This window comes from Perognathus longimembris, chromosome 12 (assembly GCF_023159225.1).
Source record: "Perognathus longimembris pacificus isolate PPM17 chromosome 12, ASM2315922v1, whole genome shotgun sequence".
Lineage (NCBI taxonomy): Eukaryota > Metazoa > Chordata > Mammalia > Rodentia > Heteromyidae > Perognathus > Perognathus longimembris.
This window is the reverse complement of record NC_063172.1, coordinates 62,143,421-62,171,314: the sequence shown is the minus strand read 5'-3', so window position 1 is coordinate 62,171,314 and position 27,894 is coordinate 62,143,421. Positions and strand designations below refer to the sequence as shown.

The 27,894-nt window shown below is 40.8% G+C and overlaps 1 protein-coding gene across 1 annotated transcript in view; it reads left to right on the top strand.

Moving 5' to 3' along the window:
* Positions 1 to 27,894, top strand: part of Asph (aspartate beta-hydroxylase) — a 191,147-nt gene that overhangs the window by 79,673 nt on the left and 83,580 nt on the right. The window contains exons 13-16 of the mRNA XM_048358864.1: positions 876 to 914; positions 1,577 to 1,612; positions 4,452 to 4,499; positions 17,832 to 17,873. Coding sequence (XP_048214821.1) covers positions 876 to 914; positions 1,577 to 1,612; positions 4,452 to 4,499; positions 17,832 to 17,873 — 165 coding nt within the window. The remainder of the gene's footprint in view (positions 1 to 875; positions 915 to 1,576; positions 1,613 to 4,451; positions 4,500 to 17,831; positions 17,874 to 27,894) is intronic.

The window sequence follows — 27,894 nt, the reverse complement described above, 5'->3', positions numbered from 1 at the left end:
TGCAGGGGGGGTATGGAGCCAAAATTTCTTCTTACTTTGTCACTTTTTTTTTTTTTTGCCAGTCCTGGGGCTTGAACTCAGGGCCAGGGGTATGTCCCTGAGCCTCTCTGTGCTCAAAGCTAGCATTCTATCACTTGAGCCACAGCACCACTTCCAGCCTTTACTGTATATGTGGTATGGAACTGAACCCAGGGCTTCATACATGCTAAGCAAGCACTCTACCATTCAGCCACATTCCCATCCCTCTTCCTACTTTGATGCCAGTAACTTATAAGGAAGCTGTGTAGTTCAAATGTATTTGAATGAATTCTATCTACTGTAGTTTTTTTTTTTACTTGACCCAAAAAGGCACCAGGGAGTCTTTAGCCTTTTTGTTTGCTTCAGAAGAGTGAAGTCCATGAGACGAAACAGAATGACTTGGTGGCCTATAAAGAGAATACTGGGTAGTTTTATATGAGTGTAGATAGCTACTGCTTTTCAAATATTTGAGTTACAAGAAAGAAACATTTTAATGTGTCACTAAAAATATGAGAATTGCTAGATGCCAGCTTTAAAGAACAAAAAGGAAATTCAGCGTCACTGGAGTGTAAACAGATTATTGAATCATGCTAATGAGTGATTGGAGGAGTACTTTGCATTTCCCCTATTGTATATGGGAAATTACCACCAGCTGTTGGATGAACTGGCCTGGAGTTTGATTCCAGGCCTGTTTCATTCCACTTGACGAAATGCCCTGCTCTGTAGTCTGCATTTCTCAGTGACTACGTCTGGTGGTTCTAGTATGTAAGACAGGGGAAGACCCTGGAGTGTGTCATCTGTTTTATTATAATGAAAGTTATACAGTGCTAAAGAACTGTTTTCCATTTATTTTATAGCACATGAGCCTTCAGAAAGTGAAAAGATAGAAATTTCAGGTGAGTTTTTCCTTTGATTTTTAGGGCAGATTTCCCCTCTCATTTGTTAAAACTTTTCTAACTTATGAGACCAAGTATAGATATACCAAGAAATATATGACCTGCTCAAGCCACCGAGAAAGCAACTAAGCAATGTCAGTGCAATTGTCTCTATCTGCAGTGGGATTGGTTCCATGATATCCCACAGATACAAAATATGAGGTCACCTAGTGTCTTATATAAAATGGTATAGTTGCAGGTAGCCTGTGCATATCCTCCTGTTTAAATCACATCTAGATTACTTAGAATCTTGATGCAATGTAAGTGCTATCCCAGTAGGTATACTGTGTTGGGTAAGGAATACTGACAAGAGAAAACATCTATGTGTGTGTATCCAGTAGAGATACACTCATTTCTTTCTATTTTCAATCCCTGATGAATCAATCTATGAACTCAGAATCAGTAGATGGATTGCAGAGGGGCAACTCTATATTTCTTTCATATTTATGATACAAATTTGATTTAGAAATTAAAGTTGATATTCTAGCATAAATGTCATGAGTCACTTTATAAGAAAACCAGTTTAAGAAAAGCAAAATGTTGATATCTGAGTGGAGGTTAGCTGCTTTTGAGATGTGAGCATAGGTGAATCGGTGTAATATATGTTTGCTTTTATTGTTTAGATAATGCTGTAGAAGATTCAAACATAGTTCCAGAAGGTAAGTTAATTATATAGAAATACATTCCATAATTAGAATGGGTTGCATCATTCAATAAGTATTTATTGAGTGCTTCCTAATGGCTGGCTCATAGGGCTTGGGAGCTAGGAGAATAAGAACAAATGAGGCAAGCCAGGCGCTGGTGGCTCACACCTGTCATCCTAGCTACTCAGAAGGCTGAGACCTGAGGGTTCCAGTGCAAAGCAGGCCAGGGCAGGGAAGTCCATAAGACTCTCTTTATTTCCAGGTAGCCATCAAAAAGCCAGAAATGAAGCTGTGGCTCAAGTAGTAGAACACTAATCTCGAGCAAAAAAGCTCAGGGATAGCTTTCAGACTCTGAATTAAAAACCCCAGGCACACACACACACACACACACACACACACACTCACACACACACATACTCATACACACACACGAATGAGATAGAATTTCTCATTTCCTTGAGACTGGCATTCTAATGGTCAGAATGATAAAGGAAAGATCAGGAAAAGATCAGTGATGGTGACAAGATGGTGGTGTGGAAATAGCAGAGGGGGTTCGGAAGGCTACTGTGGACAGCATAGCTGACCATTTCAGACAAGGTGATCTGGTGAGTCTTAATTGTGGGCAGAAATCACTTGTTAAATTGAGTCTGTTGCATTGTTAAGCAGGAGGCAGGGAAGAGAAAGCCACCCAACGCCATGTCTGAAATGGGGAGAAATACATGTGGAGAGAGGAAGGGGAGCCTCCCGCCCAGGCACCGTGAGCCTGCTGTGTGCACGCTGAAGTAATTGTGTTCCAGGAACGGGTGCACTGAGATCTGCTCCCACCTCCCACCCCTCATTTCTCTAGGAGGAATGTCCTGAAAAGCATTGCTGTGCATATTTTGATTCAGTGAGGATCAGAAACGGAGACAGCAGAGAGGTTAATGTCGCACTGGGCTCTTAGGAATCCCAGCATTGTGAGTTTGGGTGGAAGATGAGTCAGGGTGGAAACCAGTTGGGAAGACTGTGGTGGAAGGAAAGGAGGGATATGTGGAAAAGGTGGATTTGTCTGCAGCTCAGGAATCTGAGGACTGGAAAGCTTCCTTTGTGTTTGGCCACAGTGATTGGTGAGGGTGAAATCCATCCATAGAGGTGGTTTCAAAAAAACAGGAAACGTGAGGGAAGGGATGAGTTGGGGGGGATGGGTGGGTGGGATTGTTGAAAGGCATGGTGGTGACATTGATCAAGATGCACTGAACTCAGAAACTGTGTTGTTGAATGGCAACTTTTATGTACAAGTGCTTGAGGAAAATAAAAACAATTAAAAATAAAATTAAAAAAAAGACCCAAGGCAAGAACTAACCTACATAGGTAACTCTTTCAAGTTTTATTCATATAACTGATTAGCTATTGTTATTATGTTTTGTTTATATGGTACTAAGATATCGAACCCAGGGCTTAATATATGATAGGCAGGCACTTTACCATTAAGCTACATTCTCAGCTTATTAGCTATTTTTCTTTTTAAATCATATGCCAAGGGGCTGGGAATATGGCCTAGTGGCAAGAGTGCCTGCCTCGTATACATGAGGCCCCGGGTTCAATTCCCCAGCACCACATATACAGAAAACGGCCAGAAGTGGCGCTGTGGCTCAAGTGGCAGAGTGCTAGCCTTGAGCAAAAAGAAGCCAGGGACAGTGCTCAGGCCCTGAGTCCCCCAGGACTGGCCAAAAAAAAATCATATGCCAAAATAAACCATGTACCAATTAAAATTTCAGATAGATTATTGAATTGTATTTTTTCAGAAAAAATTAAGGTAACATTAAGTAGATTGTTAAATTTGAATCTATTCATATATAATATAATCTCATTGAGCAAACGTGTTCATACATTTTATGCTGCTGGGTGGTAATACATGTGTTCTCTTGAGCTGTAATTGGGTTGAAGCAACCAAGAAGATAGGAAGGTTCAAGTTTACATTTAAGTGTTAGATTAACCTTAAAGTATGTTATCATAGTTTTGGAGGTGTGGCTCAGTGGTAGAGCATGTAAAAGGCCCTGTGTTCAGTTCCCAGTATCAAAGAAAAAGAAAAGAAAAAAATGTCAACTTGGAAATTCCTTTTTAAAAACCATTTTCTTAAGGCAGTATTGTATTTCAATGTAATTCCTTTGTTTTATGATTGATTTTTAAACTAGTTAGGAGGCAAAATCTTTTCAAGGTTTCAGACTTTAATGTAGTTCAGTCTGGAGACCGAATACACACTTAGCATGTACAAATCCCTGAGTTCCAACTCCATTATCCAAAAGAATAAGCTTTCCAATAAAAAATAAAATTAAGGGACTTATAGCCTAGTGGTAGAGTACTTGCCCGCATACATGAAGCCCTGGGTTCGATTCCTCAGCACCACATAAACAGAAAACAGCCAGAAGTGGTGCTTTGGCTTAAGTAGTAGAGTGCTAGCTTAAGCAAAAAGAAGCCAGGGATGGTGATCAGGCTCTGAGTTCAAGCCCCAGGACTGGTAAAAAGAAAAAAAAAATTGATGTTGTTTTACATGTCTTTTGCTGGGTCTTGTATTAAGCAGGATTCAAAATTTCAGTGAAAACCCAGATTTTAATACCTATCTCTTGAGCCAAGTAGCAGAATTTTGAAGTTAGTAAGAGCACACTGCACAGCAGAATATCTGAGAAATACACATTTTTGCTTAGCTTTGGCTAACTTTTCTTTGTTGGAGTGGTATATAAGCCTGAATTTTATGATAATTGCAATTGAATTTTTAGAAAAGTGTTAAAATAAGAATCCTAACAAATACTGCGAGTCTGTGATGTAAACTCTGCTTGGCAGTGTGGGGTAATTGTGCCTTTATTGTTTATTTTAGAAGTAAGTGCCCCATCTGTGGAAGAAGACCAGCAGGAAGTACCACCAGGTAGGATATTACTCTAGGTATCGTTTTAATTTACAGATGCTGTTGATACTAATGCTAACTCGGTGTAATAAATCTGTGAAGGGTAAGAATCCTGAGAAAAAAGGAATCGTGGTATCAGAAACAAAACAAAAACACGACATCTCTTTTGATCAGTAATAGAAAAACCTAGTGCATATGCGGCGTGCTGGACTTGAGCGTTAGGCAAAGCATCGCAGTTTTGCCATTACAGATGGTAGCTTCTGTACAAGTTAAGGGTCTTATGGGCTTGGTTTCCCCTTTTCATTACCAAGCGTTTAGCTGTCGACGTGGAATCAGAATTGTGACGCCGCTTCTCTTTCTTGCCCTTCCTCGTTTCATTCTCTAAAGCATCCTCAGGGCCCAGGCTGCCTGGGGCTAGTCTGTGCTCCGTGGACTTAGCTACAACTCACTACATAGAACACGCTTGACACATGTTCCCCGTGTACGGTCAGCTGCATGTCGGAGATGACACGGACATGTCTGTGGTCGGAAGCTCACATGTAGCCTCCTTTTCCCATAGGGGAAAGAATGCTTTAGCAAGATTTTCGTATTCCACCTCTTCCCCACTCACAGTTCTTTTAATTTCTGTGTTTATTCCTTATTTAGTCATGTTTGCTGTTCCAGTTTGACTCATTTACTTTACCTATGCTTCATGTGTAGGTTCAGCATTGAGTTGCATTACCATTATTGATTTTGGTAGAAATAACCTCACTTCCACAATTAATACTAAATTTCAGTATTAAAAATTAACCAAAGAACACAGCCATGCTTCAGTCTATCTTTATTTTAATGGATGGTCAAGATGTTTTAGGGTGTAATAGTCATGGAGACCATGTACATTTGTTTCTTGGTTCTGTGCTGATACTGGGGCTTGAACTCAGGCCTTTCTGCTCTTACTCAGCTTGTTGCTCATGGCTGGAACTCTACCATTGGAGCCGTACCTCCAGTTCAGCATTTTTCTGATTAATTGAGATGTTGTCTTTTAGACTTTTCTTCCCAAGCTAGCTTCGAGTCCTAGTCCTCCAGGTCTCTTCCTCCTGAGTAGGTAGGATTACAGGTTGAGTCATCAGTACCTGGCCCATTGATGTATATTTCTGATGTACAGAAACAAATACTTGATAGGATTGTTGATATTAAATGATATATGGGAAAAAAATCCATGGAGAACTTTATATGATCACGGGACAGTGTATATCATATATTTTAAAAAAGATAGACAGGGCAAGAAAAGCGAGCAGTCCCGTTTTTAGAGGTTTCCTCTTTTGTTGAGTGGTACTCAACAAGGGCCCGTATTTTGCTCTTGAGAAGGCAAACTGCGTTATAGAATAACGTTTTGTTTGCCATTCTGTTCCTTTTAAGAAAATTATTTTGTAGTTGTTTCTAGAGATTAATTTTCTCTCACATTAATACTTTTCGAGTTATAATCTATGTTTTTGATATTGAACTCATTATTAAAAAGTATGAGAGAGAACATTTTCTGACTATAAAATCACACAAAAATGCACCCCAAGAATTCCTTGGAGCATGAATGCAAAATGCTAAGTGGTTAGCTGGGTGACAGAATAAGGTGTTTTGTAACAAAGATGACCAAAGTATATCAAATAAGCAATGTTCAGAGCTCTTGATACACAGTAAGGGCTTAGAAAACAATGGCTACGGCTTTTACTGTTTAATGATTTATTAGCCTGATTTATGAAGTGGATCAAGAGTGGCTGAACTGAAAGACCTGATCAAGAAGCTGTAACTTGTAAATTGGCATTGAACAGACTTATTTAACTCACTGCATGCTCTCGCCAAAGGCAGCAAGACTGAGAGTCAGCAGTATGTATTTATTTTCTTATTTTGTGTGTGTGTATCCTCGGGCTGGAACTCAGGGCCTGGGTACTGCCCCTGAGTGTTTTGGTTTTGTTTTTGTTGTGTTGCTCAAGGCTAGTGCTCTGCCATTAGAGCCACAGCTCCCCTTTCAGCTTTTTTTTTTGGTGAATTACTGGACATAAGAGATGGACTTTCTTGCGCAGACTGGCTTGAAACCACCATCGTCAGATCTCAGCCTCCCGAGTACCTAGGATTGCAGGCAGGGAGACTGGGGGAGCACTGGTACCCCCTAAGGAATCATAGTACAGTTTTTATTATCCAGTTATGCAAAATGGTAATATTCATTCATCTACATTAGTGCTATTTTATATAGTCAGTTGACTATATCTGATTTGGGGGACTGCAGGACCCCTCAGGTCTGTTTTCTCAATATTTTCCAAATTTTTAAGTTCTTTCATTCACTGGAAAACTTAAACCTAGGAGTTCTCCAACATACTAAGTATTTGCATTCCTTAATCACTCTTAAGATAGGGTTCTAAAAATAGTGCTTTTATGCTAATACAAAAAATTCATAATAGCTGGGAGCTGGTGGCTCACGCCTGTAATTCTAGCTACTGGGGAGGTTGAGATCTTAGAATCGCGGTTGAGAGCCAGCCTGGGCAGGAAAATCTGTGAGACTCTTATCTCCAATTAACCACCAGAAAACCAGGGATGGGACTGTGGCTCAAGTGGTAGAGTGCTAGCCTTGAGCCCAGGCCCAGAGATCAGGCCCCACGTCTGACAATAAACAAACAAATAAATACACATGTACATACACAAATAAATGAAGTTCATAGTAATGAAAACTAATAATTATGTAGGTTTTAATCTTATGTATGGAAGCATTATCATCATTGTAGCCAGCCACAAAGTCAGAAACAGTGACAGCGTACATTTTTTTTTTACATGTTAAAAGTTTTATTAGGTTTCAATACAAAAACATCCCGAAAAGTGATCTATAATACCTAAGTTCTATGTTTAACTACTAAACAAGGAAAACAGTTTTATCATTCTTTTGCCACCAGCAAAAAGTCAGAAGAATAAAGACCAATTCTTTTCCCAATAGGAGAATTAATCCTTCTGGGTCAGTAAACCACTCAGTTGTATTTAAGCATACTCTTTACTTTAAATTTAGTATTCATACTTACTACAATTAATTTCTCTATTTTATACTATAACTAAGAAATCTAAATAATCTACATCTAAGTAAATTTCAAGAGCCAAAAGGTCCTCATAGAAGCACCTAACTCAAGTAATGAAGGTTATTGAAGGCTTGAGCTAAGATAGCGTTTCGAGTGCAACTACTGAAATTTGGTCAATACCCTCAGTCTGATTAGGAAATATAAGCAATGAGGATTAATTTTTTTGCATTATTTCCCCCAATCACAAGTGTTAAAGCATGATACTTATTTAAACTCCAATGAAATACTTTCCAAAGTTGAGTTGCTTCCTTTAACTCAGCAACTCAAATCTGTTTCCTTTGAGCACATTAGCACTTTACATTATTGACTACTTTCCAGAACATTAACTGGAGCTGTTCAGTAGCAATTTGTTCCTGTGAATGGAAGTTGGAGATAAAGTACAGCCTACATTTTTTAAGCATTATGTAGGCCCACAATCGTTAATAATTCTGGTATTTCAAGAGGTAGACATGCCATTATTTGTATTTTATAGGTGGAAATGTTGAGGTATATCTATGCAAAGTGACTTTTCCCAGGTCATAGAGCATACGAACAGAAGAAAAATGCTCAATCCTTGTGTTCTGACTCTAGAATCTACTCTTCTACTGTTTCCCTCAGCTTTTTAAATAAGTGAAGCACAAAGAACTGATGAGAGTTTATGAGAGCTGTTTGGGTGTGATAAATTTAGTCACAGCTTATTCTTTGGCATTTTATTTTTTTTATTTATTTATTTTATTTTATTATTATTTTTTTTTTTTGGCCAGTCCTGGGCCTTGGACTCAGGGCCTGAGCACTGTCCCTGGCTTCTTCCCGCTCAAGGCTAGCACTCTGCCACTTGAGCCACAGCGCCGCTTCTGGCCGTTTTCTGTATATGTGGTGCTGGGGAATCAAACCTAGGGCCTCGTGTATCCGAGGCAGGCACTCTTGCCACTAGGCTATATCCCCAGCCCTGGCATTTTATTTTCAATCTAAAATAACTTGTCACACTCCAGAATGTGGGAGATTTATTGATAACTTATTGTTAAGGAAAGCTGTTCAGTAGCTCCAATTTTGCATCTTTTCTTTTTATTTCATAATCTATCATTGCAGGTGTGTTCTTGGTGAGGGTGCAAAAGATCAGTACCAAAACTCCTCATTTTGCTGTTGAAGGTTTAGTATTCCATGTTTTGAATGCCAGGTTTTAAAAATTGGTTTTGGAATCTTCTTTAGTAAGTCTCTCCCTTTCTCCTCAAACATATATTTACATGAAATCATATAGCACCTGTCTATCAATTTGACCACATAGATTTTTCATCGCACAATTGAATGTTTTCTGCAGGAATCATTTTTGGAACTCATTAGAGTAAAAATGTATGCAGAATAGTACTTAAAGCTGTATTGACTAAGGGTGTTTATGAACTGTTTTTCTGACTTACCATGCTAGAAAGAACTACCAAAAGGTTAATTTTCTCTTGTGAGTAATAGAGGCATGGGAGCATCATGGTTTCTGGGTGATTATACTGCTCCTGCCTGTTTAATACCAGCCATAGCTCTTGCAACTCATCGAACTTTGGAATATTCTAGCAGTGGAAATGATTTTACTCCATTCTTTCCAACCAGAACTCCCATTCAGGCCTTTTGCTCATGTACCACCTAGTCATAGACTTTGGCTTGTGGCCTTGAAGATCTAAAGATAGAGCTTGGCTTTGTTTTCATAGCAACTGAAGTTTAGTGAGTATTCTATATGTGTAAATCACTCGTCCCAAGTGCATGTATGGAGTGATTACTGTGGTATAGGATTTGCACAACATAGTGCAGCTGCACAAACAATGTAAGTCTCTTTCCTGGTATTGTTCATAGTCCTGTTGGCATAATGTGGAGAACAGCAAATGTGATGATGTTGATTTCCAGAGTGGTAGCTTTCAAGAGAGTCAGCATCCCCAGTGTTATCATTATGTTAGCATTTATTGAGTTTTGAGTCACTGGTAGAATTTGCTTGAGCTGGCAGGTACGATAGTAAGTGCTTACTGATTAAAAACCCAAGACAGCATGCCACCTAGGATGTAAGATGCCATAGTAAAACGGTAGGTAGACATCTCACAGTATCTTCTATACTATGTTTGAGAGTTGGGATCTGGGCCCCAAAGTAACAAAAAGTCACTGGGAAGTTACAGGCAGAGAAATCAGAAGAATAAATCCCTATCTGAATAAAGTAGTCCATCAAGCAGGTAAGGGCAGTTGCATTACTTCAACTGCAAACAGAAGACTTTGCCTTTGGTAGAGTGGATGGAGAAGGAGGCACTGGTTTCGTGGAAATTGGAGGTGGGGTAATTCGGTGAAAGACAAGGAGTAGTCAAGAAGGACCTTGGCGTTTCTGGCATTAGCTGTTGTCAGTGAATGGTGGACCAACCTCCATGGAGTTGCAGAAGGCAGGAGGAAGGATGGAAAGCAGGAAGACTGGCCTTGTTTTGGAGGTGGGGTTTCAACTTACTGAGCCACTTCTGGGTAGAGTCTTTAATAGCTAAACTTGTAAGTGAATTTTTGTCTTAGTGCCTTTTTCTCTTTTATACATACTTAGCATAATACTTGCAACAACTTCCTATTGTATTTTGAAAAAGTCTATTTTTCTCAGTCTTGCTCCTTAAGTCCTAAGAGAATCTTAAATCATATTCATTTTAAAAACCTTTTCTATTGAAGTATAATCGCTGAACGTGCCCCACAATCTGCTTGGGGTCTCAGAGGGCCTCGGGCTCTATCATAGCGTGGTGAGGGCGGTGCAATCCAGTCATCTTAGTTCAGTCATTATTTCCTTCACGCGTCTCCAGCGTCGTGACCTTGTAAGATCCTAATAACCTCTCATCGAGACCACCTTCCAAAACCGTTATTAGGGCTTTGTAGCAAATGTCTAACACGTGAATTTATGCAAACACATTCATACTAACGCCATGGTCTAGCTCTAGAAATCTTACCATAATTTGGGCATTTATATGCACCACTTCCTTTTATAAAACCAATTCTGTAACATAAACCCAACATTCTACTATTAGACCAAAAAAAAAAAATCAGACATAAAATCTAGAATGAAAGTACATGTAAAAAGTTGGATCAGTATGAATTTTAATTCCTTTCAGATATAATAAAAAACACTGAACATGGAAGTAAATGATTAAATATGTTATAAATGCAGTATACAGTATGCTTGAATACCTTTCCTATGTTTAGTTTTTAATATTATACAATAATAATAGGAGAAAGAAATTGATAGTCTTTCTCAAAGGACTGAGATTCTTCAATTCAGTTGTGATTCTCAAGTGTTTTAAAAAGCTCAGACTTTGTTCAGTATCTTTGCAGGTAGCAGGTCCAGGACTTCTGGATGGTTAGGTCATTATTCTGTAACTAAATTATCCTTAAAGCAAGCAGACAACTAAATAAGCATTTACCTCTGTGGGTGGGTTTTTTTTTTTTTTTAAGTGGAATGGAAATGAAACAGTTGCCCATTCTCTGTCTGGTTGGTCCTTTAATTTAGATTTCCCCTTATTTTTGCAGATACTTAAAGCTTCAAAAAGACTGCCCCTACTACTACAGGAGGACCAGCCAAACCAAACGCTCCAAAAGATGGCTGAGCTAGATCTTGTGAAGTAATTACAGAGCAGATCAAGATCTTTGGAATGAACACTAAAGATGCTCTGAATGAATTGTAGCCCACTGGCATTTTAGTGTATTCTTTTTGGGTTTTCTTCTTCATTTTTTTTTTTGAAACAAAAATTACATGTCATGTTACATTCCTGCATGTCTTTTTAAAGTAGCATTAGTGGATCCATTGGACTCTTCTTTTTTTGTTTGTTTGAAACAGCTTTAGTCTTATTTATGTGAATTTTTCAGACAAGCATAAATACATGAATGATGTAGCAGCAGTTGTCTTGGCAGGGTTTTACTGCATTATTAACAATTACCATTCACTGTGCTGGATTGACTTGTATACATAGTGTGCTGCAAATGGTGTAAGAGCCCTTGAGAGTGCCTTGCCTTAGCACTCTTCCAGCACGTCCTAGAGCCCATGGTTAGCTGCAGTTGCCTGTATCTGCACTGGTACTTGCATCAAATTGTTCTACATTACCATCAAGGAGTCAGGGTCCTACACAGACTTGGAGATTTCTGTAGCTTTAGCTGGCTTATGAGAAAAGATGTCCTATTTTGATGGCTGCTTTAAGCAGTCATTAATTTTTCAACATGAGGAGGGAAAGCTGCAACTGCAGGTTAAGACTTGGGAAGAAAATGGTCTGCTGAATGAATATCTCCTCAGGAATGCCATGGTCCTCAGCAGCAGTAGTATTCAGTATTTAAACTTAAAAAAAGGGTATGGAAAGAAGTGGTGCACAACTTAACCAGTATCTTAACAGCACTAATAGCACTAGAGATTTGGCTAAGAGCACTAGAGATTGCTCCCTGCCGTTGTTGGTACAGTGGGTGATGACTGTCCTTGGGGAGTTCAAGGTGTGTGAGCGGCACCCACGGGCCCATTGCTGCTTACGGATGACCCTGTTTCCTATTTGCACTGAAAAAGTGTATTCAGTTTCTAATCGCCCTTTACTTGAGGCCTGGAAATAGTTGCTGTGATAAGCTTATTCCTTCGTTTGAACAGAAAGCAGCTGCCACATTGTTTTTGAAAGAGCCACACGCTCTGAAATGAAAAGCATAAGAAGCAGTTTCATGGATTGGTTGGGGGTGTGGTTATGTTGTTAACATTATTTTTAGATAAGGTGACTGTTTTCCTGCTTTTAGGGTAATATCATAGAGAGTATATGTTTCTACCATTATTGATCATAGTTGCAATGTACTGAATTCTGTGTGTTGACTTCATGTGTAATGAAACCTGAAATAAGTCATCAAGAAAAGCAATAATTTTCAAAAGCTGTGATGTGAGAGGCAGGGAGTGGTTATTTAAATTATTTTTTAAAAGCCCTCAATATTGTGAATTATAGAGTTCTACTTTGTATAAAGCCATATTTTTTTAGGGACATAGGTGTGACATAGAACTAATGAATGACGACTTCAATAATTTTTTCTGGACTCTGTATATTTAACCATCTCTAGAACTCTGGAAAATGAGGATTCCTTTTACTGTGGTTTACTTCAAATACATTTTAATTACAGTTCTCTGAATTAATGAACATTGTCTTTACTCATAAATGCCATGTTGGGCAATATCAATGGAATTTTAAAAAATAATGTACATGTCTGGTTTAATATTATTTGAGTGCAATAAAATACAGAAGGATTCTTTCATATTGTCATTATTTTGAAATATAATAATTTGTTTACATAACACTTATACTTATTAATATCTTAGGGGATTAAAACATCTTTAGCCACTGAAATCACAAAGGAATACCTTCAGCCTCTTTTTCTGTACTTGTTTTAATATGTACTACAATACATCCAGCCGTTGTAGGCTCTTGATGTGCAATAGGAGATCTTGATTATACTTTTACAAGACCCTACCCATTGTCTTCTATGACCATCCTACTGTGAAGATAATAACTGCATCATGAATGAATTTAGGGCAGAAATGTGTTTAGAAAGGTCTCCTCTCTCATTTCCATCTTCTTCCTGTGGAAAAGTAAGAAACTTGCTTGTCTTACTAATATAAGTAGAAACAAACTCCTCAGGTTTGTGAAAGGCTTGTTTTCACCACCATGTATAGTAAAACAAATAAACGACAAAACAGACAAGTGGACCCTTTGGAGTGAATGTTTTCACCCGCCTTAGGGGAGTTGAGGTTTCTTCCCAGCTGGAAGTCGGTCCTCCTGCAGAGGAGGAAATGCCCACATGCATGCCCGATGAACTCTCAGCTCCCAGGTGGAATGTGGAAACACTTGTGGGGGGCAGGAGGCCACATAGGGAGCTGCTGTGTTTCCATCTGAGTTGTGAGGATACTTGTAGAGAGGGGCTAGGGAAGGAATGAGCTGAGGAGTGGGCATGGTTTGTGCAGGGAGGAAGCCGAGCCCCAGGCCTGGGTCTTGAGATGAGACTCTCAGAGGGGCAGTTGAGCCTGGCTGCAAATTCTGTTTGCTGCTCCCAACAGAACTGCTCAGTAGGCACAGCAGCAGCTGGAAATTAGTAGGATTTTTATCTGTACCCATGAAAATGATGCGTGTCAGGGGCAGCCTGACAGTTTTTATGACTAACAGCCATATTTTTAAAAATAAGATTTGCCTCCTACTGATGATAAGGGAAAAGGAAAGAATAATAGTATAGGTAGGAAACAGGCAACATGCTTTTCTTTTTTGTATGGGTATTTAAGCACCAAGTATGAATTATGAGTGTGGTTGTCCTGTAACTTTTCGAAGTGGGCTGGGCAGGTAGCTGCATTTGCTCGCTTCTGGTCTGCCTGTTACTGGGATATAGAGTGTCATTAGTCAGAGGGCTATGGCCTCTGACATTGATCTTTTCTTCTTTTCTCACTCTGAACACAAATTTCTTCTTTATGCATCAGTTTCCTTATCTGTATCGTTGTATAATTGCCTTCCATGGAAGATCAGGAGGTGAAGTTGGGTAGTCTGTACCACAGCATACAATTGTTGCTGTCATACAATAAATACACAATAAGTCATGTTCTTATTTGGTACAGAGTTTCATATAGCTCACCAGAAATCATATGTTAGAAGGATAATATACTTTATTACTAGTTATGTAGGATGCTAGTGATTCAAGCTGAATCCCAAAGGAAATTCCTTTACCTACATTATGGTGGTCATTAAAAGCCAAAGATACCTACTCTGTATAGGCAGAAATATCTACCCTGTATATTCTCATATCCAAACACAACTCTCAGAATTCAGTTTGTTGGTGTGAGATGAGAGACAGATATAAAAATGACCCAACAGAGAACTCTGGCCTGAGAGCCTGGAATGGGCTAAGGCAGGTATACTCAAGTCTGGCTGTCACCTTACCCTGGGCACCACATTAATGGAGGGACACAGACGGGGCACTGATTCCTGGAGCATCTCCAGGGACGCTTGCTCTCCAAATTCCTGGCAGAGTATTGGTCCAAGGGGCATGGGGCCTTCCATGGATGTGCACCTTGTACCTCTATTGGGGATGTGACCAGTTTGAACCATTCCACCTTCCTGGTTTTCCCCAGTGATGGAGTGGTCTCTAAACTCCTCTTCACAACCAGCATACTCATTGAATCATGTTAACCATGACACTGTGTACATGGTGTCACATTAACCCAATGTGATGGAGAATGTAGAGGATTACAGGCTTCCTCAGAGACTTCTGGCAGTGAGAAAGAGACCTTCATGACTCATCTACTGAAGGCCATCTAGGTTGGTTCCACATTTTAGCAATGACAAATTGTGCTGCGATGAACATAGTTGTGCTGGTGGCTTTAGTGTGGTCTTGCTTGTAATCTGTTGGGTAGATGCCCAAGAGTGAGTGGGGCTGCTGGGTCATAGGGGAGTTCTATGTTTAGCCTTCTGAGGAATCTCCATACTGCTTGCCAGATGGTTGAGCAAGTTTACACTCCAACCAAAATGTAGTAGGGTTCCCTTTTAGCCACACCCCCTCCAGCATTTGTTATTGTTAGTTTTCCTGATAATGGACATTCTTACTGGGGTGAGGTAGAATCTCAATGTTTTGATTTGCATTTCTTTTATGGCCAGTAAAGTAGAGCACTTTTTCTTGTGTCTCTTGGCCATTCTCATTTCCTCTTCAGAGACGTGTCTTTTTAGGTCTTTAGGCCATTTGTTGAGGGGGGCATTGGTTCTTTGATTGCTAGTTTTGGAGGAATTTAATTGTTTCAGTTCTATGTGTATTTTGGATGTGAGGCCTTTGTTGCATGGCCTGTAAAGATCTCCCTGTCTGTGGGCTTTCTGTTAATCTCACAGGCTATGCCCTTTGCCATGCAGAAGCTCTGCATTTTCATGCAATCCCATTTGTCCAACCTTTCTTTGATTTGCTGAACCTTGGCCTTCTTTTTTTTTTCTTCTTTTTTTGTATTCCCTTCATGTGGTTTTACCCCTGCTATCACTGTAACTTATTTTAATAACCTGGATATTTTATGCAAATGTATTGGAATTAGGAAAGGGAAAGTGAACACCAAATTTGAGAGACAAGGATAAAAAGACAAACCAATGCAACAGCAATACTTAACAAAACTTTATGGTATAAACCAACTGTACAACTCATGGAGGGGGAGGGAAATGGGGAGGTGGAAGGCAGGGGAAAAATGAGGAAGAGGTAACAAGTTGGATAAGAAATGTACTCACTGTATTACGGATGAAACTGTAACCTCTACTTCACTTTGACAATAAAATAAAAAATCTAAAAATTAAAAAAAAAAACCAAGGGAAGAAATAACAGTGTTTGAAAAGAAAAAAACATCTTCAGTCATTCCCACACTCCCATTTAATATCTCCCAAGTGCTTTCTGCAGCACTGCCTATGAGGTATGTACTGTTTGTTGTTCAGCTCTATAAAAACCTACCCTTTGCGAAAATGGAAAGTTGGGCTTTAAAAAAAAAAAAGAAATATATATATATATATATTTTTTTTTTCTCTTTCACGGAAAGTGCAGAGTGGTACAGCTGGAAAGGCATATTGCTTTAGAACCATATAAATTGCTGGTCCTGATAGTTTTGGAAAGCAGTTTCTCAGCTTAAACTTCCTCTCCTGGATTTAAGGACCTTTCCCAGAGTGGCAGAAAGCAAAAGTTATGAACAGTCCTGGGCTGGCCACCCAGCCTGGCCCTCTCAACTTAGTGTCCGTTCCCTCTACTCTCTCGATCTCAGGTTTCAGAGGAGCAAAAACGCTTGACCTGTAAAAAGCCCCTCCTTGCACCAAAGCCTGCTTTAGATTTGTTTTTCACATTCCCACATTGAAATGCCTTAAAAGAATGAATATTAAGCTTGGGATGGACAAATAAAATTATGTCTTGATTACTTCTCTGATTATACCCACAACCATCTATCTACTGTGGGAAGAGAACAGGGGCTAAGATTTTTGCCATTCCTAATCATTTTTGCTTAAGGTTAGCACTCTACCACTTGAAGAACAGCTCTACTGGCATTTTTGCTGATTAATTGGAGGTAAAGGTCTTAGGGATTTTCCTACCTGAACTGGCCTCCCATCTCAGCCTCCTGAGTAGCTAGGATTACAGGCATGAGCCGGAATTGGTTTTTACAAAACCTATCTCCCAAATTGCCTCATTCCCACCCTAACTGATAGATATACACAGGTGATCCTAGAAACATCAGAGACAAAATAAGTGCTTACTGAAACTATATTCAACTAGTCTAACCTTCAGAATTAACTAGATTCTTTCTTCATTAAACAGTAAGCCTGAGCTTACAAATGTGTAGTTGTTTCATTTTCTGGGTTTTTCCAAGGGAGGGATAGAAGTTCTTCCTTTAGCTCTAACTCCTTGCTGTCGTTGTGAGGGAGACACTGACTATAGTAAACTTATTGCAAGGCACAGATGGACTCTTGGGTGCATCCTGAGCTTCTCAGCAAGTGAGCGAAAGGTACGCGCCTAGGATTCAGCGCGTAGATCCTTCCGTATGTATGTGAGGTGCTCGTAGCAGTGAAACTGAATAGCCCAAGGAGTACAGGCAATACTCCTTTCAAGTACACTATGGCAATTAGTAATCTTACAGGTTTTAGGAGATGATAAAATTACTGAATGAGCTTGAATAATGGTTTCTCCTCACCCTAGCTTTGTCCTCTACTGGATGTCTTAGACTTAGTATGGATGGGCATCACTCGTATCACCATTCTGAAGCCAGATGCTAGATAACTAGTTCCTGTCCAGTCGTGTGTGTGTGTGTGTGTGTGTGTGTGTGTGTGTGTGTGTGTGTGTGTGTGTCAGTCCTGGGGCTTGAACTTAAGGACCTGTGTACTGTCCCTGAGCATTTTTGCTCAAGGCTAGTACTCTTCCACTTGAGTCACAGCTCCATTTCTGGATCTTTGGTGGTTAATAGGAAATAAGAGTCTCATGGACTTTCTTACCTGGGCTGGTTTTGAACTGTGATCCTCAGATCTCAGTCTCCTGAGCCACCTGTAGCTGGCTGTCCAGTGATTTTTATAAGTAATTTCCATAACCCCAATTCTTGATGTTTTGTAGTGAATTTCCTATGTAAGGAAAAAATCAGGATTCAGTAAATTGAATTGTAGGTATGCTTGGTGACATTTTTCCTTAATAAATGGTATGTCTTGGAATTCATTTAAATATAGTTACATTTTGAGGTATTGAATGATGACTTGCATAGTACTTACTTTGTTTTGTCTTTAATTTTCAGAGACCAGTAGAAAGACAGATGATCCAGAACAAAAAGAAAAAGGTGAGACTGTCAAATAGCTACACAGACATCATACCATTCAAAAATGTTATGATAATCTCATTTTCTATCAGCTCAAAGAAATTGCCAAAGGATTTATTTCAGAGACTTTTATCAACAATTTAAAATTTTTTATTTATTGCCAAAGTGATATACAGAGGGTTACAGTTTTATACTTAGGACAGTGTGTACATTTCTCACCTTGTTGCCTCCTCCCTCATTTTTTCCCCCACCTGCCTCCCTCTCCCTTCCTTCCCCCCCCCCACCCCCCGTGAATTGTGCAGTTGGTTTGTAGCATATGGTTTTGTAAGTATTGCTGTTGCATTGGTTCGCCTTTTACCCTTTGTCTCAACAACAACAATGATAATCCACTTGTTTCCATAACTTGGAGTTCATTTTGCTTAGCATCATCTTATTTGTTCATATGGACATAGCTATTGAGCTATTACGATCTTCTGCTAGGACTACCCTAAATGTGTAGTAATTATTCTCAATGAGGGAAACCATAGACTCCATGTTTCTTTGGGTCTGGCTCACTTCACTTAGTATAATTTTTTTCCAAGTCCTCCATTTCCTTATGAATGGGGCAACTCAACAAATATTTATTACTAGTCTACATAGACATTAAGAAATCTGGCTCAAAAGAGATTGCTTTGGCTTCTAATCCAGGTTCAGTTATTGGCTGTACATGTGTCTTGGGAAGAATTACTTGACTTTTTGCTTCCATTCCTGTTTTCATATAGAAGTATTGAGAGTATCAATTTCAGAAAGCTGTTCACCAAACTGGAACTAAATAGGAGTCTGTATAAAGCTCTTCAAACAATATTTGCCACAGGAAAGGCAGTAAGGAAATATTCAGAGTTGTTTATTGCTATTACATTGACTCCAGAGATTTCTAGAAGACATATCTCTTTTTTTCCAAGGAACTGAATTGTTCAAAGAAATACACGCAAATTTTCCACCATATTGAAAGAATCATCTCTGCCTTTTAAATGTTTTATAAAGGTGGCATACTAAATTTAATAACTCAGTAGTTCCATTTGAAGAGGTTCTTAAGCTTATTCAGGAAGAGAAACTATGTTTAACATTAAAAAATAGACAGAGGGTCATAAAATAGTGACTACACTTTCAATATCAGTTGGATGACAAAATGTTTAATGATTAAACATAATTATAATTTCAAGAATGCCTTACAGTAGTGAGAACAGAATCTCAATTGAGACTAGGGAATGCACAAAGTTTAACTATATATATGTAGATTCCTTGGTGAACACAAGGCATTATTGGCTTCTGGGGGTAATTTCAGAGCTCACAGATTGAAGAGCCATGTAGCTTATATGGTTTTCTTTTTACTGGCTAGTTGTTTTTCTTTTTTTAATCTAAAGATTGAAACAGCAGTCCTTACTCTAATACTTACTATTTCTGCATCTACTATTTTTTTAAGTTGTTTCTTTTTTTTAACATTGAAAAATTCTTTATTTTAACTATGATTTAGTAATTCCACTTAAACAATACAAGTTGTTTCTTTCTAGTACTTCCTCACATATAACCTGTTCTGCAGTTTTCTCCACACTATTGGAGACTGTTGGTTTGTTTTGTAGTGATGGTTCTGGGGTTTGAATTCCCTGAGCTTTTTTTATTTTAGGCCAGCATACTACCACTTCCTGCCTTTTGGTGGTTAATTGGAGATAGGAGTCTCATACACTTTCCTGCTCAGGCTGGCTTCGAACTGTGATCCTCAGATTTCATCCCCTTCAGTAGCTGGGCTTACAGGAGTGAGCCACCAGCACCCAGATGGTTTGGCTGTTTAAGAGTTGTCTGGGGTTAGCTTCCTTACCAGCCTTGAGCAGCTAACTATTGCCTTTCCTTACTGCTCTCCCAGTCTAGTCACCACTTGGGTGGAAGGGATACTGACCAATGCTAAGGAAAACCTCCCAGCAGGAGGGTGAATACCCCCATTCCAATACTCCCTGACTGCCTGGGTTTCTCATTTCCCTTGGCTTTCCTTCTCTCTTGTGCGGGTCTTTCCTAGTAGTCTCTTTGGGTCAAAGCTCATGTCCTTGGATCTTTAGACACTGGTGTGCCCAGGACCTGGTCCTCAGAGCTATTCTCAATCTGCGCACGTGGCTTTCATGACCTCATGACTTTACATATCTTTGAACACTAAACACAATGAGATTGGTGAGCTGTCATATAACACTGTAAAAGTGATTGTCTCTCCCTCCATCAGAACATGCACCTCCTGTGAAGTTCCTTTGTCCCCTCACCATCTTTCCAGTGCAAATTCCACGGGCCTTCTCTTCAGAAAACGTTGAATATCCAAGCACTTCGTATCACCGTTCCCTGCTCCCACAAGGTTTAAGCCTCGATTACTCGAGTAACTTCTTAACTGCACTTCCGGTTCCCACCTTGGTATTGCTCTGTGCTTTCTCAACATGATAACTGCAGAGTAGATGAAAACCTAAGACATTTGGGCTGCTCTGTTTCTCCAGCATCTTCTTACCGCCCTCTCCAAACGCATGGTCTGTGACTGTCTCCTTTGCTCAGTCAGCGGCACCCACGTGGGCACCCACAGGACTCAGGGCCTTGGCACTGGCTGCACCTTCTGGGCTGGGGGTTATTCTCCTACCTGCACGTGTGGCCCCCTCCTTCAGTCTCTCCTCAGCTGTTGTCCTCTCAGAGGCCTCCGTGGAGTCTGCTTTTCCTTAAGCTTCAGTCTCCTGCTGACATCGCATGGCATGTCCTGTATCCTGGCTTTATTCGCTTATTGCACGGTCGCCATGTAATGTATTTGGTAGTTTAATAATTGAATGTTCATTTCCATGAAGACACATGTGTGTTAGTTTCCCTCACACAGCTGTAGCCTCTGATTTTGACGGGCATACCTGAGGCACTCAGTGAATATTTTATTACGTGAACTTCTAGTATTTTTTTTATTAATAAGTGCTCATATGAAAAGGTATGAAAGGCTTAAGCAAGCTCAAAGTCCATAGGAGGAAGAGCTGATCCCCATGGCTTGCTTACAATGTGGAACTCCAGGAGCCCCCCATCTGAGGGGTGCGGCTGGGGTAAGGAGACTGTCGAGGTAAAAAGTATGTACTTCATTAATGCACTTTCATCTCATAGTAATAGCCATTGGGACTTCTTTAAATGGCAAATGTGTTTCAATATGAACTTTCAAGTTGACTGATTTTTCTGCCCATGTTACGTTCTCAAGAACATTGATGAATTTCTGAGGAAAGTAGGGAAACAGTATTTCTACTTAATTATCACACCATCCCCGTCTTATTTTAGCCAATCCGATTTGCTTTGCTTTGGTAGGGTGACAAGATTATGATAGGACTCATCTCAAAATAGGCCTTTCTCCTTTAGAGACGTCCGAATCAGAAAGTCAATGGGACGGTTTTGAGTCAGATACAGTTGCATTACCAGCTTCTGGCCACCAGGGGTCACGTTTCCCCACATGATCCATTTGCAGAGCTGCAAAGTAAGAGTGCACACTGCACGGTTATGTAGTGCGGAGCCAGCTCATTACAGGTCACCCTGGAACACTTGTTCTTGTCCATTCATTCAGCTTGTGCTCACCACTTACTGTGGACCCAACACTGTGCCAAGCACTGGGACTACAGAAGGAACAAAACATTGGTACCTGTCATGGTAAAACTTAGGAATCCTGCATCTGAAAATTGTTTTGGATTTCTGAATTGTTCAGGTTTTGGAATATTTACATATATATAAAATGAGATATGTCAGAAACGGGACCCAAGTCAAAGCAGGAAAGTCATGTATGTAAAGCATGTATGCCATATATTGATATAGAACATACATGTAAGAACATACGTGTTATATATTCAATATCTCATTGTATTTTTTTTATTAGTTTATGTATTGTCGAAGTGATGTGCAGAGGGGTTATAGTTTCATACATAAGGCAATGCACACATTTCTTATCAAACTTGTTACCTCCTCTCTCATTTTCCTCCCTCCTTCCCCCGTCCCGAATCCCTCTCCCCTGAGTTGTACAGTTGGTTTACAGCATATAGTTTTTTAAGTGTTGCTGTTGCATTGGTTCACCTTTCACCCTTTGTCTCTCCATTTTGCTGTTCCCCTTCCCTTCCGTAGTTCCAATAAACGTATATACAACACCCAGGGTACCAAAATCAGTAACAGTGACATAAACTCAGAGTAAAACCCTGGGGGGGAAAGAAAAAAAAACTAGTAATTTTGTGCATGAAGCAAAATTAGCATAGTATGGAATCTTCCTTTTGGGACATCCTGTTAGTTGCTCAAAAATCTTGAGATTTTGGAACATGTTGGATTTCAGATCTTTGGAATTAGTGATGGCCATTCTATACTCAAATTTTAATATGTTCAGGGAGTCTGGCAAGCAGCTTTCCAATGTTAGAGTAAGTTGAGTAAGAGGCCTGGAGACACACAGAACAGAAGAAGAGGATGACAGTCGGCAGGAGGTGTTGCTGTACACAGCCCTTGTGGACAGTGATGGGAAGAGCTGGAGGAATGAGTCCGGCTGTTCCGTCTGGAAGAAGAGTCCAGAGCTCACAGTGGCTGTTTATAGTTACGGCTCGTGGTGCTCAGTGTATTCAAAGAACAGCGAGCCGAGTGCCGGTGAAGAATGTGAGGGAAGAGAGGGTGGATGACCCCAGAGAAGTTAGGTCACACACAAGAGGGCTTGAAAGGCCAGTGAGGACTCTTCGGGGCTCTCCGGTGGGAAGGGAGAGCATTGGGAGGTCTGTCGATGCTTTGAGAGGCCCGTTCTGGGATGAGGATGCATACCGGAGGCAGAGGGCCCAATTAGAAGGCCGTTTCAGCAGTCCAAGTAGGAGATGATGGTGATCAGAATTAGGATGTTGAGGAGGGGGTTTTGTGTGCATAGGTGTTAAATAAAATTGCATTTGTACCATGGATTTAGGCTGAAATTTTCCTAGACTCATATTCAGCATCTCATTATATTGTTCATTACAATGTTCAGGTTTGTTGAAACAATATATACTGAAAACTGTTTTGTAAAAGACATTTAAAGATCTGCGGGTTAATATTTGTATTTGTTCTCTTAAAAAGAAGTAATATTTCCTCAACACAACACCAGGTGGCATTACAAAACAAGCCACCCTTTCAGCAACCAAGAGCTGTTAGTAATGTAGCAATATCACAGCCAGTGAGTCAGCTTGTGTCAGAGAAGGCCCTCTGGATTTGTGTGTCTTGTTCTTGGTTTCCTGTGGTCACAGGAAAATAAAAGCACAACACACAGGAGTAATATTAAGCCTCATTGGGAAATGGTCCTATTTAGCTAACTATGTCCTATGAAGCTTTTCCTGTGATGTTTCAACCGTGTTTAACACACTTGAACAAGCAGCCCTCCACCGCGGTGGCCATCACAACCAACCCGGGTAGCGCTTTGCAGGAGGCATCTAGGAGGGTGTTCCTGTGAGTTTTCCTGGTTTGAAATTCTCTTTGTCAGCCCTCTGCTTCCTCGTATCCAGCTAGCTCTCGGTAGAGCCAGGCTCACCCATGACCTCTTCCAGAAAGCAGTGTCGGTCTGCTCTCCCATCCTCTCTTCAGCCAGGCTCTTCCTCTTTGTGCAGTGTTCCCAAGATAACCTGTGCTCCCAATTTACAGGACACATCCCGAGTTGGCCCTTTAATTTCTGTACTAAAACCTTAAGTGTGAGCCACACTTGTGAACCACAACCTTACATTAGTGCCTCATATTAGTCATAGTTGCCAGCACTCTGTAGAGTGAGGTATGTGTGGAGAATAAGAATAGATGTATATATGTATGTATGTATTGTTATAAGGTAAGTTCAAATCTTGGCATCTTTATTAGAATGCTAGCTGTCTGCAACTGTTACAAAGGCCTCAGCCCACAAGTACACCTAACACTGTTAGGAAACAGGCCAGAGAGGAAAGAAAGAACAAAAACAATAATAACAAGCCAATTCAGCTCCAGTGGAGAGCTGAATTAGGACGCCATGGTGACCTGAGATGTGCCAGGAGACAGGACGCACAGGACATGAACACGGAGACATGTGGCGTGGTGTCATGGTACCTGAGCTGGTCTGGTCCTAAATAGAGTCAGGTCTGACCCTAAATAGGATGGGATCAGGGGGCAGGGTCACAGGAAGTTCCCCGTCCCCAGCTCTGGACTGACAGGTTCAGTAACCTATAGGCTATTCAAGCACACCCATCACCTGGAGGTCAGATTTCCCTTCCTCTAGGAATTCAGGATCACCATCACCTGGGGGGTGATGAGCGACTTCCCTTCTTTCACCATGAAGACAAGATGCCAGACCCTACAATTCACCATGTGGCCAAGATGGCGCTGGCCAGAGCTGAGCTCCTTACTTCATTATGGATGTCCTGGGACTGCAACTCAAGGCCTGGGTGTTGTCCCCGAGCTTTTCTGCTGAAGGCTGGCTCTCTACCACTGTAAGCCACCGCTCCACTTCTGATTTTGAGGAGGTTAACTGGAAGTAAGCCTCATGGACTTTTTCCTGTCTTAGCTTGGCTTTGAACTGCGATCCTCAGCTCTCGGCCTCCTGAGAAGCTAGGATTACAGGCATGAGCCACCAGTGCCCAGCTTGATTTTTATTTTAATAGTTTGACTCACATGATTGTTGAAGCTAGAGCAAGCTGGTAGTTGAAGACCCTAGGAGGAGTTGATGTTACTGCGGCATCTCCAGCTACCTGAAAACAAAATTCCTCTCAGAAAGAGGGCAGGCCTCTTTTTAAAAGCTTTCTTCTGATTGGACAAGGCCTACCCACAGTACCCAATGTATCTGCTTTATGAAAATTCTATCGAGTCACATGTTATTGTGACCTAAAAAAATACCTCCTCATGAACATCCAGACATGTTGGAGCAAATATATATGGACTGTGTCCTAAGCAAATTTTGAGGCTAACCATAATATTCTTTTATTGACAGTAACCATTACGTGGTAAGTGCTGAATAAAAATACTTGTAATATGAGAAAAGATTAAAGTACCAATGAACTAGCATAAGCACTAAAAAGTGTTTGCACAGTGCTCATTACACTTATGGTTTTTGACCTTTGGATTTTCATTTCATCCTTATATCCAAATCTTGGGAACTACAGTTTTGTGTTTTAGCGATAATTTTTTTCAAATATTTTTCTTCACTTCTTTACTCCTGGGCCTCCAATTACAGGTATATTAGAGTTGTAATTTGATGATGTCCCATTGGTCTCTGAAACTTAAGTTTTTTTCCCCTGCTGGCCTGCTGGACTCCATAATTTCTGTTGCTGTATCTTCAACTTCACTAATTCTTTCTCCTGCCACTTTAGATCTGGTATTGAGCTATCTAGTAAAGTTTGGTTTTGTGTGTGTGTGTGTGTGTGTGTGTGTGTGTGTGTGCATATCTATGTGTGTGTCTGTCATGGGGCTTGAACTTAGGGCTTGAGTGCTGTCCTTGAGCTTTTGTGCTCAAGGCTAGTGCTCTACCACTTTGAGCCATAACACTGCTTCTGGTTTTCTGATGGTTAAAAGTCTCATGAATTTTCCTACCTAGGCTGGCTTTGAACCATGATCCTCAAGTCAGCCTATTGAGTAGCTAGGAATACAGGCATGGGCCACCAGTGCCTAGCTTCTACTAAAGTTTTTGTTTCAGTTATTGTTGTTTTCAGCTCTGGATTCCAGGTTGTTTCTGATTTTTAATTTTTATCAGTTTTGTGGGGCTTAAATTTAGGGCCTGGGTGCTGTCCCAGAGCTCTTTTATATTGCTCAAGGTTACTCCTTTACCACTTTGAGCCATAGCACCACTTCCAGTTTTCTGATTCTTAATTGGAGATAATAGTCTCATAGACATTTCTGCCTGTTCTAGCTTTGAACCACGATCCTCAGATCTCAGCCTCTTGAGTAGCTAGGAATACAGGTGTGAGCCACCATCTTGCTTATTTCCCTTTTATATAAGTCTCACTTCACTGTTCTGGTTCTGTTTCTTTGTATTTGTGTACAAATGACTTACAATGACTTAACTGATTTCAAAGATTTTTTTCTAATAAACCCCATTATGTGAGCACAACGAGAAGCAGTTGCTATTGGCCACTTTTTGTTGTTGTTATTGTTCCTCTGAGTATGAGTTAGGAGATTCCTATTTCCAGTGTAGGAACTTGGAATTGTTTTGTTCTTTCTGAGGATTGCCGGTCTCAAGCTGAGAGATCTTCTTTCCCTATAGTAGAAAGCATCTGGTATTTCTGCTCGGCATTGCTGGCTTCCAGCTGCTGTTTGTAGTCTAGCTCCTGAGCAGGCTATGGAAGGGGTGAAAGTGTCTTGCAGCTGCAGGATTTACTCATCTGCCCAAGATTTGGGCAGAACTCATATTCAGAACTCATGGCTGGCGTTTCTCTGGCTTCCTAAAGTCACTATCTGAAATTCCACTTCCTTTGCCAACTTTGAGTTCAGCTTCCTCAAGCCAGAAAGACTTGTATGCTCTGCCACCCAAATTGCGTGTGTATTTGGAAAGGTACACAGATAAAAAAAAACATAACAATGGATACATTTCATCAGAGCCGTTCTGTCAGCGGTGGATGTCTGGCAAAGCCTCCAGGAAGCCCCCCGGGACTCCTCCTGTATGTATTTATGTCTCTGAGGGGGGGGGGGAACCTCTCCATTGAATAAAACTGACCTGTGTGACCAATAGAACTGAGTAGAGCTGACTCCTGACCAGTGGAAGTGAAGAGAGCTGACTTGTGACCAATAGAATATTACAAAGGAAATGGCCATTACTTCCAGGGGTAGGCTCTAAAAGCTGTTAAAGCTTTTACCTTGCTCTCCTTTGCAAGACTTGCTCTGTGGAAAACCAGCTTTGTGTGTGTGTGTGTGTGTGTGTGTGTGCGCGCGCGGCTTGAACTCTGGGCCCAGGCACAATCCCTGAGCTCTTTTGCTCAAGGCTAATGCTCTGACACTTGAGCCACAGTGCCACTTCTGGTTTTCTGATGGCTAATTGGAGGTAAGAGTCTCATGGACTTTCCTGTCTGGGCTGGCTCTGGACTGCGATCTTCAGATCTCAGCCTCCCGAGTAGCTAGGAATACAGGCATGAACCGCCAGCACCTGACAAAAACCAGCTATTACACCATGAACGTATCAGTCAAGTTCATGTGACAGAAAAACTTGTATAAGATAATAAGTGTCTACAGAAACTACAAGGTTGTGGTGATTTAAGTATCTGCCAGCTTTTCCTCTGAGGACTGTGGGGCTACTCCTACCTGTGGAAAGGTATTACATGGGCAAGGATCCGGGAAAATGAATTCTCAGGTCTTTGTGTCTCAGCTCTTCCCAGCTGTTCGCCAATCACAGTGCTCTGGTATCGTCTTCTGCTGCTCCCTTCACTGGGCAAGGCCAGAGCTATTATTCCCTGTCTGACTGGGTGTGGTCGGGAAGTTCACCATTACACAAAACCCACAAATTCACTATTCCCATCTGCCCATTACCTAACTGTAACTCTCCTGTTCATCACCTTTACAATAAAGAAACAAATAAAAGTAACATTTGACACAATTCCAAAATAAAAAATAAATGAAGTAGAAACATCCTTTCAAGAATGAAATGTTTAGATTTCGTTAGTTCTCTGGTCATTTTTCCAGTGCCTTCAAATAGTTGGTGTGTGGTGTGTGTGTGTGTGTGTGTGTGTGTGTGTGTGTGTGTGTGTGTGTGTGTGTTTCAGGTCCTAGGGCTTGAACTTGTGTCCTGGAAACTCCCAGAGCTCCTTCTGCTCAAGGCTAGCGCTTGACCTTATGTGTGGACCGGCGGTGGAAAGAGAGACATCGGGGAGGCGATTCGATGGTCTATGCGCCTCAGCCTCCAGAGGGCGGGGAGAATAATTTATTACCATGACAAAGGCGGAAGGGGAAGGACTTGGGGTGACTGACTGATTGGCTGCCCATCAGGTGATGTCATGAAACTTCCCCTGTGGGGCGTGGCCAAACCTCTTCCGGTTGAGGCCGGAAGGTGGGAGGGGCTGGCTTTTACACTGTCCCAGGGCTGGGG